Here is a 20,678-nt window from a genome sequence, read left to right as displayed (position 1 = left end):
AAATAGTTTATGAATAAAAAAATTGAAGTGGAGTTCAGAACTCAGTGAATTAGATGAGATTAATTTCAAATAGTTTAACTGAAATTACCTAAGAAAAAAGTCGGTGCACACGAATATGTTTTTCATGGGACAACAAATGCAGTAATCATTGATGTGACTAAAGTTACATTAACATTTGAACATTAATTAGTTTAACTTTAAATGTTGCTTGAATTGCAATAACTTACAACCTTGAGTTGCAAACTAATAACATTAGGTTGTATCTAAAAAAACGTATATTCAAAATTTCAAATTAACAGCTTTAGAAGCTGTCACTGATAATTATTAATTGCAGTTGTCTTTGTGTTCACATATATGGTAAAAAATCTTCTAAAACAGGCCTAAGGTTTCTTTTTTTTTTTTTATGTAGGAGGGAGTAAAAAAAACAAATACTTTTAAAGAATAAAAATAAACAAATTTTAGATTTCTAAGTCAACATTAAATAACAGTAAAAATGAAATTATAAATAAAATGTACTAAGTGTATTTGTTAGTGTTGCATTTCATAGATAATTCTTTTTATTGTTACTTTAAATTTTTAAACATGGAAACTAAAATTTTGTATCACTTAAGTATTAAAAAACTTTGACATTCTTTTTTGACCTGCAAGAAAATGAAACTTGGCACTCATATAAAGAAATATAAATATATTTTGCATTGACTAAAAAAAAAAATTTGGGGTGCATGATTAATCATGTAACAACTTTTTATTGACTTAAAATTTCGAATTTTTTTTTTATTTTTAGAATAAGTTTTATTACGCTTACAGATGAATTCTCTGAAAATCTTTTCTTCTGAAAGTTCTCAAATCTTTTATTCTGAAAGTTATAACCTAAAGATTTTTGATTTGAGGTTCAAGATAAATTTAACAAATGTACATCAATTTTATAAAAATCATATTCAAGAAAAAATTAATTATGACTGTAAATTTATAAACTTTTTAAGGCAGTAATGAAAACATTTTTATTAAATGTAGAAAAATTTAATAAAAAGTGAAGTTTATTCTCTTATATACATAAATTGACCCAATCCTCATAATTATCTGTAATTAAAAATAACATCTGTATATTTTTAAAGAAATTAATTTACAGTTTTCAGGCATACATCACTAATTTGAATTATTTATATGGATATGTTAGCCACCACTAAGAGGAGGAATTATGGCTAAATGATCTCCATCTTTTAAGTAGAAATTGATTGAGTTATCAATGTATTCTTCATTCAGTGCTAACATCACCGAAGCAGCTATCGATTTCAATTCATCAAAGTGGTTGACAACTTCTTCTAGTAATGAATGAGACGTATATGGCCCAGGGGGCATGGTGATTTGTTTCTCCTGCATTCCTACAATCTCTCTAGCTCTGGCAAAAAATAGCAATTTCACAGACACCATTTTCTTGCAATCAGAAACTGTTGAAGAGAAAGAAAATTCAGGGTTCCCACTCAATTTTTTTAAAAAAGAAAAAAATCTCCCCAAATTTTCAGAGATTACAACCATTTAACTTTTGAGGTAAAAAAAATTCCAGACCATATTCTCATTATACGCTGCAATAATTATCTAAAATGTATAATTTCTTTAATTCGGCAATTAAAAAAAAACTTACTGCTTGATTATAAAATAAGTCAACTATTACATTTTTAAGATGAGAACATTAGTAAGTTGAAATTTAATATGTAGATTTTATGATATATATACATTATAAACAGCAATATTTCAAGCAATAGCATTATTAAACAACATTACTTAAGCAACATTTGCTCTGTAATATTTCATGAGAAACATACTTTTTTATTGAGTACCCTCCCCCCTTAAAAAAAACTTAGTAAACTCGTTGGTAGGAAATATATCGGATTATATTTTGAAAGAAGGGAATATCACTAGGTTGAGGTTTAATATGTAAATTTTAATATACATAAATATATAAAATACAAATAAAAACAATAATTTATACAATTTAAAAACGCACAATGCATTGAGTAATGAAACACTTAACTTATTGCTAGAAGATATTGCATTTTGTAAGATGGGAATATCATTAGGTTAAGGTCTGATATATAAGTTTTATAAGACATAAATTATAAATAAAAGTAATAGTTTGCACAATAATTTATTAAATTTAAAAAGTTTCAATGCAATACAGTTTAATTAGACTCAGAAGTGATTAAAACTCAAGGTTAATTTATACAGAGTATAAGTATACAAATTTACATTCTGATTGAAAGAAATTGAACAATATTGCAATGAAATTTTTAAAAGAAATAATTGAAACAGCTGTTAAATTTCTTTACTTTAAACCATATTTTCATTTTACTGTAACCATGACTATTAAGATTGGTTATTTTCCAAGTTTCGGCTACAAGAAAGCAATATTTCCTGATTATGTGGGAACCCTGAAGATAAAATACAAGTCATTTAAAAACTACAGCAAATTAAAGTTTGGGCTCATTTTTTATTTCTTTTTTGTCTTCTTTGGGTTTTGCCGATCTTGCAAACTGTACAACTAAAGGTTTTGTATGCAGAATAAACCCATTAGTCTCTCTAACAGCCTCTTTGGCCTGAACTTCATTTGCAAGGCTTATGAAAGCTTGACCTTTCATTCTACCTTCTTTCATGAGTTTTATATCGAACATATTTCGATCATTTTCAGAAGTTCTGTCAATAAATCGGCCAAAAATATACCGTAAATCTTTCTCGTTGACTTGTTTGGCAAGATTTTTGATATATAACCGACAAGATGGCTCCCCAGGAGAATAGTTTCGGAAAATTGACAATGTTTTCATCTCTCGAGAAGACATTCTTTTCTTCTTCAATTCCTCTATCGTAATACATTTTGAATTATACCACGTCTCTTCCGTAGGCTCGCTCTCTTCATTTTCTCCTTCATTTGACTCTTTGGCTGGTTCTATTTCTCCAAATCCACCAGTAGGTTCTATAGATGTTACTGGATCCACTGGAATGATTTGCTCAATATTTTTCATATTTATTTTTTTCTGACTAAGAGGTTGCGAGTCAAACACTTCCGATGGCTCAGTGCGTTGCCGCTTAGCTGACTGATTAGGTAATGATGGCAGATTGAGTTTTGCCTTTCTCTTCTTTTTTGGTTTCTTCAAAACCTGATTTTCTGGAATTATTTTTTCTTCCTGTTTCACATATCCCTCTTCTTTCTCACTTTCATATTCAGATTCTTCTGAAGAAGTAACTTCCATATTTTCAACTGTTAAAGAATCTTCCCCACCAGGAACTTTAGACAGATCAGGTGCCAAGGGGGGAGCAGGGGTCAAGGGCCCAAAAGGGGCTGGCAGGTTCATCTTATTCATTAGATGTAAAACTTGGGTATAAAATTTAGGAACAGATGCTAATGCATGGCTTATATTCTGTATAATAGTAGGAGTTGGTGCTGGATACTTATACTTAAGCAGTGGGGAAGGTAAATAATCTAGTCCCAACGATGGAGCAACACCATGTAGTTGTTTCGAAAAGTCTTCCATCTCCAAACGAAGATTTTCTTTTTCAGATGACTTAACCGGACCTTCTTTTGATAATTTTTGAACATTAGGAAGTTCACCAATTTGTGGTATAAAATCTTCATGGTGATGCTTTGAAAACTCAACAGTCAAAGTCCTGTCTAAGATTTTCCTCTGGTGCAATAAAGAAAGAGCATGCTTTGCATCACCATGATCTTTAAAAGTTGCAAAAGCAGTGTACTTCATTCTCCCTTTGTCGGGCATCACGCGAACCTTGATAGCACCCACAAGCTGAAGAAGTTCTTCTCTATCATTTGGTGAAAGCTCAGCGGGGAAGTGTTTTATAAATAATGTGCTAGATTCTAACATGTCCTAAAAAATTTCAACAAAACATTGTGAGAGAGATATAATTAAAAAAAAGAGTATGAATTTGAATTTAAAAAAAGAATACGAAGATCTACAATAAAAATCAGTTACAACCTTAATTCATAAATGCAGATTTAATCATTATAGCAAACTTGTTATTAACTGCAAAAGCACATAATATTAAAATAACAATAAAAGTACTATGGCTTTTGAAATAAATAATATAATATAATATATCTATAATCTATAAATATAATTAAAAAGTTTTTCTATTACAAACAGAAAATATATCGGACAAAAACCCTTAAAAACTATTCTTATTCGGAAAGAAATATTGTAAAAAATACCTTAGAAAATTCTGAAAACAAATGCATAAATGATCGTCTATCTACAACCAGCAGAAATATAAGCAATTATGATCCCTGAAAAAGAACTTGAGAACCTTTTCCTATGGATTCAGTTTAAAAAGTTCATTTAAGATATAATTTTTTGCGATAAAAGAACTAATAATGGAGAAAACTGAATAAAACGTTTCGCCAGAGCAATCTCTTTAGAACGACTTGTGTCTGTTAATAAAGGATTTCAAACTTATGCTTATGCTCACCAATAAATTATTTAAAGAATCAATTATATACATTTAATTGATAAAATTTATTATCTCATTACGTGTTGAAAATTCCTCATCGTCTATTTTTGAAAATAATCAATATTTAAAGCATTATTTAAGAAGCATTCCTCTTTGACTTGTTTGTAACCGTAAACGAGTTTAAGTTTTCTTCAAGCAGACGATATGAAAATGAGGGGGCGTGTATTTGTTTCACATCTCACACAAACACGCGTGTTTGCATCGAATGAACAAGGCATTTATATCAGAACCTTATCATTCAATAAATAAATTACTTCAAATAATTAGTAATTAGCGATGGTGATAAGCATCGAGCATGATGTATTTGGTGTGATAAAAAGTGCAGAAGAAAGCAGAGAAATCATTCGTTTTAAGTTAACTAATAATGTAATAGTTGTTCATTTAATAACGTATGGAGCTTCTATAATATCTCTGAAAATCCCAGGAAAAGATGGTGCATTAGAAGATATCGTTTTAGGATTTGACGATTTATCATGTATACATTAAGTATCTTTTTAATATTAAATGAAAGCCTATATACTGTTGATTCGGAGAATTTTAGATAATCATCATAGAATTTTTTTTTAAAAAAATTTAAATTTTCTAATCGGAATAAATGTATCAAAATAAAAATTATGGAAAAATACACACATTCACTTTTATTTTCCATTCATATTTATGTGAATATTTTCTTTAATTTGATTATTTATTCTCATTAACTTATGCTATTTGATTAGTTTATGATTATAGTTTTTTACATTATTCTTTTAAAAAAAGGTTTGAAATAATGTATTTGGTCCGTGCACCTCATTAAATAAATAAAATAAAAATTGCTTTATTCCAAAATCAATAATAATAATAAATCACATACTACATTTTAATTCTTTGTGCTGAACAATATTGAAGGAAAAAAAATAAAATGAGCAAAATTGCTATAAATAAATAAACAGCATGAATCAACAAGTGGTATTCGTTCATCGAATTCTATCACAATTAAAATTCCGGAAGGGGAGCACTGTGGCGTAACTACCACTATGAATATTAAACATCGAATCACTAGTATATAAGACATGTTAACTAGCTTCATCATCAAGAGGTATCTTTTGATAAACGAAGGTTGACATAGTGGATTTATAATTCACCTCGTGTTAAAGTTTAATTAATTCAAATAAAACTTAATTGTATTTGATTTTTTCAAAAAATTAATGTATTTAAAAATTTAAATTTAAAGCCGAAAATTTTAGTTTAGTAACATGAAATAAACTATTGAAACTAAATGTGAAAAATTCTAATACGCGTACGTAAAAATATTATTTAGGAATTTTTGACCAGATAGAGTGTATGCAAAAAGAACACTTGCTATCATTTTTTTTATGAAATAATTGTTCCAGTTATAAATTTTATATAATTCTTTTTCTTTTTTTCAGCTTACATTACGCATACACATTACTTTGGCAGTACTATAGGACGATGCGCTAACCGAATAGCTGGAGCGCGATTCCATTTGAATAAGAAAGTTTTTAATTTAGCCCCCAACAACGGAAAAAATCATTTACACGGGGGAATGAAGGGTTTCGATAAGGTAATATTTTTAATTTCAATATTAGAAAAGAAATTAATAAAATTTTTCCGTTATATATATAGTCGGACCCCGATTTAACGAACCCCTATTTAACGAATTTCGCGATTTAACGAATTTTTTTTCAACCCCAGCAAAGACAGAGTCAAAAACTCCTAATTAACGAATAATTTCCCCCAAATTAACGAATTATTTCAGCATCCGGAAAAAATATTTTTCCTTAATTTTGATCAGAAAAATATTGCATTTTTTTTGTAATTGGCAGATTTTAAAGGGAAAAAAATCTTTCCTGGGAGTAATAAAATAGAAAAAGTGCATATTCGTCTCAAACAAAAGAAAAGCCCGCAACAGGGAAAAACAAAATTCGGAGTCAATAAGACATTACACTTGCAAGGTCATTTTCCGGGGGTTTGTCACGTGGACTATGAGTCAAACAGGAAATTCCTTTCTTATCTTAGATAGTCGTTTATAACTAGTAATTTTTAATAATACATTTGTACATATATCAATTTTTTTTTAACCCCGATTTTACGAATGACCCCGATTTAACGAATAAAATTTCCAGTCCCGATGAATTCGTTAAATCAGGGTCCGACTGTATATATATATATATATATATATATATATATATATATATATATATATATATATATATATATATATATATATATATATATATATATATATATATATACATATATATATATATATATAGGTATATATGGTCAAACACCGAAATCTGGAGAATGTCAACATTCACGTAGTCGCTTGGTGTATGTCCGAAATATTTGTTAAATCCAATTTGATATTAATTTATTCGTTAATATTATTATATTTATTTGATATATTTATTCTATATTTTAATACTTACTGACGATAGATTGGAAGAAACATCAGTGTTTGGAGTATCGGGTAAATATATACCGGGCAATAGCACTTAACCTTAAAAAAACATCAGTATAGGGTATATCGGGCAGTGGCACTTAACCTTTAAAAAACATCAGTGTAGGGTATACCGGGCAGTGGCACTTAACCTTAAAAAAACATCAGTGTAGGGCAGGGGTGGCGAACCTTTATACACCAACGTGCCATTTTCTCTAAAAAATTGCTTAATAAAGTCATAGACGTGCCGTCAAATAATTTTGACTTCGTGATTATTGAGAAAATAATATTACTAAATACTATCAACTTAAAACTCTTTATTTACATTGAAAGAAAAAAAAACATTTTGCAATGTCTCAGTTATATACGTAATTCAACTTAAAGTAACATCAGTGTGACTTCTGTTGTTGCAGATTAGATTACCAATAACTTATATTAGGTTGTAAGATGTTAGTTTAAGCAGGACTGTTGATTTTTTTTGCTAGTTATTTATTGTTAGCTTGTTTTTTACTGTTATTAATTGTTTTTTTAGTATTAATTTTTAATTTTTTTATTAATAATTGTTTATTATTTTGTTTGTTTTTGTGAATTTTAATTTAATTGTTACGTATGCTTCGTAGCGTAATAACATTTGTGTAATAACAATTCTTAGTGCAACAATAATTGTGATCGGTGGAGTGCCCAAAATATTGTGTCGCGTGCCATAAATGGCACGCGTGCCATTGGTTCGCCATCCCTGGTGTAGGGTATACCGGGCAGTGGCCCTTAAACTTAAAAAAAGATCAGTGTAGGGTTAAAATATCGAATAAATGTAATTATATCCACGAATAAATTCATATGAAATCGAATGTAATAAATATTTCGGACATTCACCAAAGCATATATGTGATTGTCGACATACAGCGGTGAGGGTCCGAATGTACAAGAATGTAATGAAATATTCCATCCTTCACCGACGTATTTGGTGTTTGTCGACATTCACCGGTGAAAGTCAACAACCACCGATTTCGGTTTTTCGCCATGACATACATATAACATAAAAAGCTTCAATTAATCTTTTTATGTTATTCCTTTTCTGGAAATCCTTTTCTTAATTTATTATTCTAATCGAAACACCCTTTCCCACTTTTAAATTGACATCCTGACCTTAAATCTATTCTTGGCTCAAATATGCATTAATTAAAAGTAAGACTTTTTACCCTTTACTTTTTGTGGGAATCGCGCAACCTATTTAATAAACCAATTACAATTACTAAGATTTCCCTCTTCCCCTAAAATGAAACATTTTACCGATTTACTTTGCAAGATTTTCCTTAACTTATAATGAAGAGCACAACTTTTCGCGACCACTCTTCGATAAACGTTTTCGAACTAATAATTAATAAATAAATTTTGTACCCTCCTTCCCTTCCTAAAGCTTGTTTTAATCAAGAGAGATTTTTTCCGCGCATGCGCAATATAAAAGAGCTACTTTAATTACTTATATTATGCCCAGTTTTCAAAGAATTTTTTTCAAATTTTCAGGCAAAAATTTTGTAACTAATTTTAAGTTGATCTAAATAATTTTGTTTAATTTTATTGAATATTTTTAACGTTATAGCAAAAAACAGTAAGACAAAATATTATTTTTTTTCAATAAAAATTTCCAAATCTCCCTAAACATTTAAGCTAGGCTTGAGAAATTTTGTGCAATTATTGCATACAATAACTAAAGTAATTGTTATTAGTTAAAAATTTATTGCTACATTTTTTGGAATAGGGTGTTCAAAAACACCATTTTCCTTTTGTAACTCATTTTTGATCCCTTACGCCTCTAAAAAGTTTTAACTTCATTAATAAGTATGAAAAATCGCATGATCTAAACGCTTCTGAAATTATAAATTGATTCTTTACGTATTTCTTGACAAATATGAAAAAAATATAGGAGTGTTTCCATTATTTTGGTCACCTCCTGTATATAACACAATAAAGATAAAAGAGAAATTAAGGAAGAAAATTAAGAAAAATAATAACAAGTTTAATTTATTTAAATTTCATAAGCTGCAAGTACGTAGAAACCAAAAAATAAGTGTTAAGAATCCAAAGATATGGAAAAAAGAAAAGGAGAAAAATTATTAATAAATAATAAAAAAATTTCTATTCCGTCATTCTATTTTTAATCCTTTTTTTCACTTTCCTAACATTCATTTCTTCTTTCAAATTAACATGGCTATATGGTCTACTTTTATAAAGAAAACTCTATCAATGTAAAATTTAACCCTTGTCATTGGCGAGATTTTCAATTGAGAATTTCCAATTTCTTTTGTTCTTGTTTTACATAAGCGTCGCTGAATAGTCGAGCCAATTTTGGGTTTACGACTACAAATGTTCAACTCCGTATCCTTGTAATTTTAAACCCAATTTAGAAGACAAGTGAACTCCTGGATCAAGTATTGGGAGAAATTTGCCTTCGTGGAGGACCTTTTGAAAGTACTAACCCGCATTTGCGTTACATGGAGAGGAAGACCACGAGAACCTGATGGTAAAGGGACCAAAACCCATGATCCGTCTACCACTGAGGATATTTCACGTCAGCACTGGAGTCGGTGCAAGCTAGATGCGGATTCGAATCAACCTGGCATCGCTGGGATTCGAACCCGGTTCGCCTCATTGGAAGGCGGACGCTCTATCCCCTGAGCCATTGCGGCTCAAGAATTTCCAATTTATAAGTTTTAAATTTTTCTGCAAAAATCAGAAATAAATCTACTCCAATATCTTGATTTTTTGCTTTTTTTTACTGTAATCCGTACAGCACTGAAATTGAAGCAATTCTGTAGTTGGTGAGCGTGATGAAGAACCATATAAATGTCGAAGAATGTTTATACGAATATCTTCTTCTTGCTGTATGACAAAAAGATGACATAAAAAATATGCTGCTAATACAGAATAATTTCCAAACACAAGCATTCAATACATAGTTACAAAAATTTTAAACATTTTGATATATATATTGTCCCGTAATTATTACTCTTGAATCATATTTTTAAAATTATTAAATACAACTTTTGTATCTGGATAAAACAGTTAGAAACTAAATGTTAAATTAAATGACCCTACGTATGTTGAAACCTCTGTAGGCGTAGACCAATGAGTTGTATTTTTTGGAGGGGAGGGGGGATGTCTCATAATTAAAATTTCAATTTCAAAGTTCTCAAATTTCAATTCTCAAAGTTTCAATTCGACTGATTTCATTAAAATTTTGTATTTTGTAATTACTACTTCAATATTGTGTAAAACATTGTATGCCCTACATTTCTAAATTTTACACTTGTCATCGAATAAAATAATAAAATGCAACAGAGCAAATAATAATAAAAAATTATTTTGTATGGGGAATTATCTTTACATAAGGGAACTTAATGATTGTATGCCAATATTGATTCACTTCAAAGTACGGGAAAATACCGCAAAAATTAAAATTAATGTTGAGAAACCCAAACTTTCTTCTGCTCTGATTTTCTTCTTCTTTTTTTTTCTTATTGTTGTTACTCCTTTATATTTTGATGAATCTGATTTCGTTTAATGCTGATTTGAGAGAATGGTTAAAGTTACAGTAAAAATTATATATATATCTTTTTTCTAGACGCTAATGTTGTAATTTTTCAATGCAATTCTTTATTCTTTTTCATCTAGATGTTTTTGCTTTTTTTTATTTAATAAATATTATTATATCATAATTATTTTATGCAAAAAAAGCATCTATTACTTTTTATCTAAAATAAAGAAGTATTTTTTCCTCAAAATATTCGCCCCCTTCCCTCCGGTTGCGACGGCCATACCGGTATGAACAACTTGCTGAAAAAGGACATAAACAATTTTGGCGCATACTTTGAATAAAATAATTTCTTATGTTCAAAGTTATCAAACAACTTAGCTTTTTTTTTCTACAATTTTTACCCATATCCACCGAATTACGACGTACAAAGGGCCAATAAGATAAATTTCCGTTTCTACAGAATACTTGTGATTGTATATTACTTACCTTTACTAAGCCTGTTTATGCTTACATTATTTTTAATTATTTATAGATAACTGTAATATTCAAATATGAATCAAAGATTATTATTATTATTTTCGATAGGTCGTCTGGGATTGGAAAATCGACGGTAATAGAGTTTCTTTTAATTATACAAGCCCATCCATGGAGGAAAATTATCCTGGTGATTTGAATTGCAAAGTAACTTATGAATTAACAGAAAAAAATGAATTGATCATTGATTACGAGGCTACTACCAATCAGGCAACACCTATCAACTTGACCAATCATTCATACTTTAACCTCGCTGGCCATGTAGGTTCCAAAGGTTTTTTTTTCTATATATATATATATTTATTAATAAACCTATATATTATTTTAACTGTGATAAGATTTATTCTGAATTTGCAGGTTAATACTTCTCAAGAGTTCTAAATATGATATAAAATTTTTGCCAAGTATGTGAATGCATGTGAAAGGAAAATTCGTAATCATACACTGTTACCTAATTCACAGCCAAAAACAGATAGAGTATACAAGAAGAAGAAAAAAAGTCCCGCAGTGGACTGATCGTTAAGACAGCATCACTGGCTGCGGTCAGTATGCGGGTGGGTGACCACTTGGATCAGTCTGCGTAGGGACTGAGGGTGTGCGGTATTGGTCCTCGTTAAACTGTTCTACCGTAAAGTGCTCGACTTCGCGTGCAGGTCGTTCGGCTACCGAAGCCGAGGTGCCATCCCCTCTGCAGAGGATCAAAATTGTGATGGCATGTCTTCGGCTCATCCTCGGGATGTTTCCCAGACCGTCGCCAATAGCCCATTGTGCAGTACTAGCGCGACGTAAATTAACAACAACAACAATGCAAGAAAAAAAAACTATAATTTTTTAATCGAGTTTATTTTGTGCGTTAACTTTCAAAATTTGAATTAAAACTGTTGAAGGGGGCTGGAAGGGCATTTTTATTGTAAAAGCCCCTTTTTTTTATTTATTTATTTATTTTTTTTTTTTCAAAAGGAAAAAAAATGTTAGCACAAGTGTTTCATTATGAGGATTTATTTTGCAGAAAAAAGATTGTTTTCTCTACAACACGTATGGAGAATATTATAAATTCTATTTAACGTTCCAATTAATTTCTCTATGGAAAGAAATTTACAGCGAGGAAATTTTTTGTATAGAGACTTAATATTTCATAAGTTTTTTACTATTTATTGAATCAGATTATATATTATTATTATAAACTATTACTATACACTATTATTGTATTATCGTTTTCTAATAATTTCTTACCATAATATTGCACTATTGCAATACTCTAAAAAAAAAAAAAAATCACAAATTTTGGATTTAGTGAACTATTGCTTGTAGTGGACTTGTCTAGAGACAGTTTACTATAATGGAACTGTACTGTACTATCTAACTACTGTAATATCAAGTATACGTGTATACTTGGTTAAAAAAAAGCGGAGTGAGAATTGGCTGTTATTACGTTTTTAAACATTTCTGCACTTAGTCAAGAAGAAAACGAATTGTTTAAAGTGGAATTTTATTCTTTGTTTCGCTCTAATAATAAACTATCTTGGCGAACATTGTGTACTTCCCCTCGATTCTAGTGAATAATGGATAAATGCCAAGTTTAATAAAATGTTTAATTTTTATTCTCGACTTCATTTTCAAACGGTCGAAAATTTTGAACGAAAAAATAAAAAATTAATTATTTTATCTTTTGAAACATTTTTAATTGTAATGATAAGTGTCTATAAGCATATATTAGAATAGTAAATAATTGAATAAAAAAGAAAATTGATCGCAACCACCATATGATAGTCATCATTTATCACAAATCCGATGAACTGTCCACTTTAGTGTTTAACTTAATTATTTATTGTTACAATCATTATTGAAAAAAATATTATTTTGGTTTTTGGTAATAAGCTTAAAAAGTGTATCTATAATAAAAATAAGTAATATATAAAAATTAAAGAAAAATTAAATTAAATTTCTACTTAGGTCAACAAAGAATACAGGTCAATAGATAGGTCAATACAGATAGGTCAATACTGAATACGTACGCAGAATACGTCCATGGTTACGTCGGGATTCGAATCCGCCCCTTCCACGCTTAACAGAGCGTTTAGCTGGAGATACCGTTTGGCCAGTGAGGTCCCTCAGATCTTCAGATATAGCTTTTAAAATACTAATTCGGAGACGTCACTCCCCGCGTGGTATCCACGTTTACCGTTTACCTATGCTTACCTAGCATAATGAAACAAAGAAAAATAATTGTTGAATAACGTGTAATAAACTCCTAGTGTTACTCGTTTCGATTAATAAGAGCTGTAAGCTTACAAAGAAGACTGATATTATTTTTTTAATGATTGAAAAAGAAATTAGATTCGTTTGAGCGTGTATGCCTGAACGGACTAATTATGTATTTTGACCGAATTTTAGGCTGAAGGGCCTTTACAGTTTAACGAGGACCAATACCGCACACCCTCGGTCTCTAAGCAGACTGATCCAAGTGGTCACCCACCCGCACACTGACCGCAGCCAGTGATGCTTGACTTCGGTGATCTGCTGGGAACCGTGTCTTAACGATCAGTCCACTCTGGGACTGGAGCTGTTAGAAGAGACACACAGATGAACCATTTTTATTTTTATAACAGATAACTTTAAATGTTTGTGATTTGCTATACGCAAAACATTAAGTTCTTTTCTAATTGCAGGGATCCGGTACTGTTGAAGATCATGTTATCAGCATTAATGCAGATTCTTATACGCCTGTCGATGACAGCCTTATTCCAACAGGTACTATAATTATTTTCATTCGAATTTAAAGATTATGCAATTAAGTTAAAACGTTAACATTAGAACAGTTGTATCACAGAGCCCGAAAAATCATACACGTTTTTGGTATGTACGCTCCTTCGTGGTTACAGCACAGAAAACAATTGCGCGTGTAAAAAAAATTTTCGTGATCTGATAACACTGTACAGGATGAAAATCCGATCAATGTTTCAAAAGTTATTAAGAAGGATTCATTTCTTTTTCCTCTCCAAACTGTGTTAAGCCTATTTTATTTTGATTTCAGGAGAAATAGCCGACGTTGAATCAACCGAATTTGATCTGCGCCAACCAAAACTTCTAGGTCCTTTACTTCAAAAGATCAATGGCTTTGATCATAATTTTTGCGTCAATGGATCCTCAAATCAAGAAAGGGAAGTAGCACGGTAATACAGAAAGATTATAAATAGTAATAATACTGTCCATCCATCATAAAAAGATGAACCTATTAGCGTTTCTTTAAGCTTCCTTCTGTTTTATAATGAGTTTTAAATAAATTTCCGTTTTTGGTACTCATTCAGTTTTAGAGACACTCAAATCTAAATTATGTAGCCCTATTTTAAAGAATGAACTTGTGTCACACTTTTTTGAATCACTAATTTCTTACGGTGCACGTGCTCAATGTGGTTCGGCTAAATACATAATAAAATAAAACATTCGCACAACAGCCCATTGTGGGCCAGAAAGATCGTGGAATTTAAAGCTAAAGTGGTAATAATATTACAATAAACATTTTTTTATAATTTTGTTTGCACCAGAATATTTTATTTTCCCTACGTAAATATATATAGACCCGAAAGTGGTTGATATGAAATTTTATTCCGAAAATATTAGGAAAGTATTAGGACATTTTCAACTTTTTTATAACAAAATTGATACTAGTTATTAATTTTTCGAGGTGCGAATTAATCCTATTATTATACAAAAATGCCAAATGTAAAAAAAAAAGAAACGTCAATTTTGAATTTTTCGTTTTTTAAGGGACGGCAGTACAATGCAAACAAATTTCATTATTAAAGAAAAAATTTTCTTCAATTGAAACTTAGCCAACAACAAAACTTTATTAGATATTGAACTACAAAAAAAAGACAATAATCTAGTCAAAAAATAATAATAAAACTACGCTTTTCATGAACTAAAAAGGAGAAATTATTTACATATTTCTTAGACCTACATTATCGTGATTAATTTCTATCGCCACTGAAAATTCTCTTTTTCCATTCGAAACGTTTACGGTGAACTTGGGCACAAAGCATGAACTTCTATTTAATGCCGCCAACTCATCGTCTAGGTTGTATAACATTGTTAAACACAAATTCCAAATGAATCTCCTATTCGACGCTGGTTATAAAATAAAATATGAAGTGAATAGAAGTAAAACAGCATGAATGAAACACAAATAAAAGGTATCTATATAGTCTGTCTATAGAAAGAACGCCCCTTGCCTTCGACTGAAACAGTGGCGGTTACTATGGTTACGAGGTTCAACTATTCCAAGCAGTGGTGTTGAGTCAATATTTAACAGGTTTAGGTTTGGTTCGACGTGAGAGAAGCTTTGAAATGCGCTGCTTCTTGCTTCCATAGCTGCAGACAGCCTTAGATTTTGTGGCGAGGAGAGTTCTTTCTATAGAAAAACTATGTGTTCTTTATTCAGGTTGCTTTCCTTTATTCATACCCAGCAGAAAGTATACTTTATATTTTCATTAGAAGCCGTGATGGCTCAGGGGATAGAGCGTTCGCCTTCCAAAGAGGTGAACCGGGTTAAAATCCCAGCTGGTCAATACGAATCCGCATCCGGCTTGCATCGACCACAGACGTGAAATGTTCTCAGTGGTAGACGGATCATGGGTTAGAGTTCCCTTGCCGCCTGGCTAACCGTGGGAGTCTCTAATGGTCTTCCTCTCCATGAAACGCAAATGCGGATTAGTTCCATCAAAAATTCCTCCACGAAGGCAAATTTCTCCCAATACTTGATCCAGGAGTTTCATTGTCCTCTGGATTGGGTTCAGAATCACGAGGCTACGCAGTTGAACATTAGTAGTCGTAAACCCAAAATTGGGTCGGCGGTTCACCCAACGACGGTTATAAAATTATAAATAAAATATATCCTCATTAGAATATATGAAGTATTTAAATTAAATTGATAGATATAATGAGAAACTATCCACTGCATCTGATCATAATACTAATTCTAAATGTTTCATGCTTACAGTACGTATTTTGTTTTCCCTACAGTGTATGTCACCCTCCGAGTGGACGAGTAATGGAAGTATTCAGTACTCAGCCTGGTGTGCAGTTTTACACCGGTAACTGTTTACCTGAAGATGACTCATTGATTGGCAAACAAGGAAGAATCTACAAGAAATATGGGGCCTTATGTTTGGAGACACAAAATTATCCAAATGCAATAAATCAGGTATGTACTATCCTTGTCGTTTTTCGAATCAACCACTGTAGAGTTCCAATTCAGAAGTGAATACTTTCAGGAACTGTAACTATTTGTGACTAGTTTAGTTAGAACGTGGTTAGATATATGTTGCTGCACATTAACCGAAAATTATACACATATGAAATTTTTCTAGCCTTTTCCATCATTAACTCTTTTCCTCTCATTATTAAAATTATTTTCAGTTCACATGTTTAGTATTTCTTGTTAACCGGTCACCCGTTCTTTGACATAATATTACGCTGTATATTTTCTGCATCCTGTTGTTGCTGTAGCAATACGTTCCGTTTCCTTGTTTCTGACGAATCATTTTGTTCTCTACTGCTTGGCTGTTCAGAGAAAAAATAGAAAAGAGAGATAAAAAAATTAAATAGCGTTAAAACAGGCAAATTATTATAAAAGTTTTCCCCTCCTACTCAAAGAGAACAACCATTCAAAAGTATTAATATTCCCTTTTTCATGTCAGGATAATGACATAATTAGGGATATTTTAACTTCTTTTCTGATGTTGTTGTAGTTCATTTAACGCACTAGAGCTGCACAATGGGGTATTGGGGACGGTCTGGGAAACATCCCTGAGGATGATCCCAAGACATGCCATCACAATTTTGCTCCTCAGCAGAGGGGATGGCACACCCGCTTCGGTAGCCCGACGACCTACACGCGAAGTCGAACACTTTACGGTAGAACAGTTTAATGAGGACCAATACCGCCAACCATCGGCTCTGATGCAAACTAATCCAAGTGCTCACCTACCCGCAGCCAGTGATGCTTGACTTCGGTGATCTGCTGGGAACCGTGTCTTAACGATCAGTCCACTGCGGGACAACTTCTTTCCTGAATAATCCACTCTGTAAGAATCACAGCACTACCGATTTTAGTTGGATTCGAGTCTGCTTCTATACTACTACTAATTTTCATCCTGCCTGATTCTTGCGTGGATATAACCCTCGTTCATGTACTGTGATATATAAAATTTCAAAATGTGTACTATGTTTATTATTATAAAAAACAATTAAGAAAAAAAAAACGTTTTAGAATTTAAAAATAGCATACAATTTCTTTCTATTACAACACAAAAAAGTGCAGATTATAAAGTTTAGTATATAAAAAATATTTATTATTATTCTACAATGAATTAGCTTACATAAATTACTCTAAAATTTTACCAAAATACAGGTAGATACCTTATTAAAGTCACACTAGAGCTGCACAATGGGCTATTGGGGACGGTCTGGGAAACATCTCTGAGGATGATCGAAAGACATGCCATCACAATTTTGATCCTCTGCAGAGGGGATGGCACCCTCGCTTTGGTAGCCCGACGACCTGCACGCGAAGTCGAACACTTTACGGTAGAACAGTTTAACGAGGACTGATACCGCGCATCCTCAGTTCCTACACCAGCAGCTATTGATGCTTGACTACGGTGTTCTACCAGGAACCGGGTCTTTACCATCAGGCCACCAAAATACAGATTAGTAATTAAATTTAACGTTTACAATTCTTGAAGATGTCTAGATAAAGGAATAGATATTACTTTAGCTTCGTAAAATATGGAAATGCATTCGATAAATGTTTAGTTATTTAGGGATAGGATATCAAGTGACAAATGTAAGCAAGATTAAAAAAAATAAATTATACAAAATTATAAATTTTTTACTATAAAATGTTTTCCAGACCATTCTAAATTAATCATTTGCTAAGATGTCTTCAGATTGAGCTTACTTTAAGAACATTGCTAAATAGTTCTATCAATGCCATCCATTGATGAACTTTTCAACTTATCTTGGAAATCAGTTTAAAAATCTCGTTTTCTAAACAGCAGAAATCGTCTCTATTTTTCTAATTGTTGGTCACTTTCGGGACACCCAGTATAAACAACGGGTAGTATTCCAACAAGGTTAGAGTTTTATGATTGCACAAAAAAAAAAGTGATTGCAGTTATTTAATTTTTAAATGTCAACTAACAAATTATATATTTTATTTTTTAGCCCAATTTTCCGAATTGTGTATTGGATACGAATGAATTATACAGACAAACAACAAGGCTTTTATTTACAACAAGTTGAATAGATTTGAAATAATTATGTACCAAGTTTTGTGTAACAAATAAGAAAAACACAATGTATGTTATAAAAATTTTATTCACTGTTTCCTCTCACAGTGGAAGACAAATTCATTCGATTTATGTAACAAATTTACATAGCTATTTACAAATATTGGTCAAATAAACATTCTGAATATCTGTAAAACGTATGCATAGAAGACACAATGGAAGTAGGTTTTTCTTTGGTCAAAATAACAGAATATTACACCTATAAGTAAAGTTTTGATACTTTTTTTTTGAAATGAAAAGGATACTTTTAGACCTATGAAATTGAAAATACATATTTCTTACAAAACATAGTCACTTTTTGCAAAAAACAAAGGTATGTATACTGATATTTTAGATCTATGTTGGAAAAAAAAACATTTAATTTCAATTACAATAAAGAGCTACAAATTATGAATAATTTATTTTGTAATAACTGTCAGTAATTTTTTGAAATGGCAAAATATTTCTGTTATCAGAGATTAGAACACAAATTATATTGCAAATAAAATGCAAAAATTCTTATTTTTAGTTTTTCTGAGTAGAGATGAATTTTGAAAAAAATAAATAATGTGTGAAGAGAATTCATGCTGAAAATTCAATAAATGAAATATTTAGGACTATAATGAATATATATATATATATATATATATATAAAGGCACGCTTAAAAATTTATTGAATGCATCTCAGTAGCAATGCATGCAAGGAGAGATGGTTTGCAGAAAAAAGGGCAAAAAAGTGATGGCATATTGAATAATCCCTAAAAACTGAAGCTGGAAATAAAATCTGATATTGCTTCAAGTGCTCAAAAATAGAGATCCATTGTCAAAACTTGCCAAACTAGAATAATGTCCTATTTGTCTACTAGAGGCAAAGGCATGTTGCTTTTTCCAAAACATTTGTAAAGGAGCAACAAATAAACATAAATTTTTGTCAGAAATTGGGTAAATGAATCCTTCAATGTCAGTTCAAATGTACAGAACAGATGATGATAGCAGAAAAATGTTAGTTTACACATTTTCAAGAAAGTAACTAAAATATGAAAGATTGACCACATTTAGTTTGACAATATCAAGAAGATATGAAAGATATTAATGTGGAATCGGCAGGTACATATTAGATGAATAAGAAAATAGTAAGGACAGTTCATTCATATAGATTTGGTTTTCTGTAAACAGAATCCTTTCTCATTTTAGCTACGTTATTGACAGTATAAAAAGAAAGCTTTGACTAACTGGTGTTACTTTGAGTTTAGTTTCATACTTCCTGTCCTCTAACTTATTAGACGCACCTTGTACAATGAGTATTAAACAATTTCCAATGAGTTAAGGAATCCCCCCCCCCTTTTTTCCCACTAGAAATAAAAAGTAAATTTACAATTTAAAAATATGAAGCAGTTTTGAAAGGAAAAAAAAAAGATTAATATATGCAAGTTATTCCCAAAGTTAACTAAGATCTATTTTGAGAAAAAAAAAAGCCTATGTTAAATGAAAACAGCATAGTTTATAACTTATAGCGTTAAATATACATTGATCAAAAATATCAAGTATGTTTAAGGAAAAAAAAATTAAACAATTAACTTATGTAATAAGCCTTAAACACAGTATAAATGCATTTTATTTATAAATTAGGAGCTTCTATTGTAAATAATACCATATGTTGGCAACAAAACATTCAAATTTATTGAAGGTCCTTCATGACAAAGATGTGATATGCTTGTGCTTGTTACCAGAAAAATAAATAAATAAAAAAATAAATCTAATTTTGTCATAATACTGAAAACATAAAATTCTTATCAACACATACTGTCTCTAAAAAATTCTATCGTTTGTGACCGATATAATACTTTTTATGACTAAATTGTTTGAGTTAAAATTACATAAAATATTATTGGTAATTACTATGCAGTTATATGGAAGAAAATATAATATGTTCAGTGACTTTAAATATTTGAACATTATTTTTAGAAGTGAGCAAGTTTCAATATTTTGATAACTATGACATAAGCTCAACAATGATTCATAGACTATATATAAAGTTGAAAATAAAATATTACATTTCAAATAATTTAAGAAACAAGAAGGATAAAAAAAACAAAAACAAATTGGGATTACAAAATAATGGAAAATTTAAAAGCGAAATACCATGATAAAAATACTTTACAGAAAGAGAATACAAATTATTTTAATCGAGAATTTAGCTGGAAGTGAGCAAGTATTAACACTTTAATACTTAAGAATTATCCAAGAAATAAATTCAAAGTGATTTTAAGACATAAAATATAAATGAGATTTTAATATTTAAATAAACTAGCATATGAGTTTA

At 30.5% G+C, this 20,678-nt stretch overlaps 2 protein-coding genes across 2 annotated transcripts; one reads left to right on the top strand and one right to left on the bottom strand.

Moving 5' to 3' along the window:
• Positions 1 to 1,019: 1,019 nt before the first annotated feature.
• On the bottom strand, positions 1,020 to 4,361 carry LOC107456017 (RNA-binding region-containing protein 3). The gene is made up of 2 exons (XM_016073783.5): positions 4,217 to 4,361; positions 1,020 to 3,875 (listed from the first exon to the last, which is right to left on the bottom strand). Exons 1-2 carry the CDS (start codon positions 4,241 to 4,243, stop codon positions 2,469 to 2,471), a joined length of 1,434 nt encoding a protein of 477 aa, XP_015929269.1. The 5' UTR covers positions 4,244 to 4,361; the 3' UTR covers positions 1,020 to 2,468.
• Positions 4,362 to 4,627: 266 nt separating this feature from the next.
• On the top strand, positions 4,628 to 18,512 carry LOC107456018 (galactose mutarotase). The gene is made up of 7 exons (XM_016073784.4): positions 4,628 to 4,990; positions 5,922 to 6,076; positions 11,076 to 11,285; positions 13,694 to 13,775; positions 14,059 to 14,197; positions 16,047 to 16,227; positions 18,252 to 18,512. Exons 1-7 carry the CDS (start codon positions 4,792 to 4,794, stop codon positions 18,327 to 18,329), a joined length of 1,044 nt encoding a protein of 347 aa, XP_015929270.1. The 5' UTR covers positions 4,628 to 4,791; the 3' UTR covers positions 18,330 to 18,512.
• The last annotated feature ends 2,166 nt before the right edge of the window (positions 18,513 to 20,678 follow it).

The sequence above is a fragment of the Parasteatoda tepidariorum genome, chromosome 10 (assembly GCF_982258835.1).
Source record: "Parasteatoda tepidariorum strain Cologne lab strain chromosome 10, Ptep-v5.0, whole genome shotgun sequence".
NCBI lineage: Eukaryota > Metazoa > Arthropoda > Arachnida > Araneae > Theridiidae > Parasteatoda > Parasteatoda tepidariorum.
Note: the sequence above shows the minus strand (reverse complement) of the source record. Positions and strands in the feature narration are given on the sequence as shown.

What these genes read in the sequence shown, in the direction of transcription:
- LOC107456017 (XM_016073783.5), bottom strand. Translation starts at nt 4,243, where the DNA reads ATGCATTTGTTTTCAGAATTTTCTAAG. An exon ending in TGTTTTCAGAATTTTCTAAG is followed by an intron (nt 3,876 to 4,216) that starts GTATTTTTTACA and finishes GAAATTTTTTAG; the next exon opens with GACATGTTAGAATCTAGCAC.
- LOC107456018 (XM_016073784.4), top strand. Translation starts at nt 4,792, where the DNA reads ATGGTGATAAGCATCGAGCATGATGTATTTGGTGTGATAAAAAGTGCA. An exon ending in TGACAGCCTTATTCCAACAG is followed by an intron (nt 13,776 to 14,058) that starts GTACTATAATTA and finishes TTTTGATTTCAG; the next exon opens with GAGAAATAGCCGACGTTGAA. An exon ending in CAAGAAAGGGAAGTAGCACG is followed by an intron (nt 14,198 to 16,046) that starts GTAATACAGAAA and finishes TTTTCCCTACAG; the next exon opens with TGTATGTCACCCTCCGAGTG.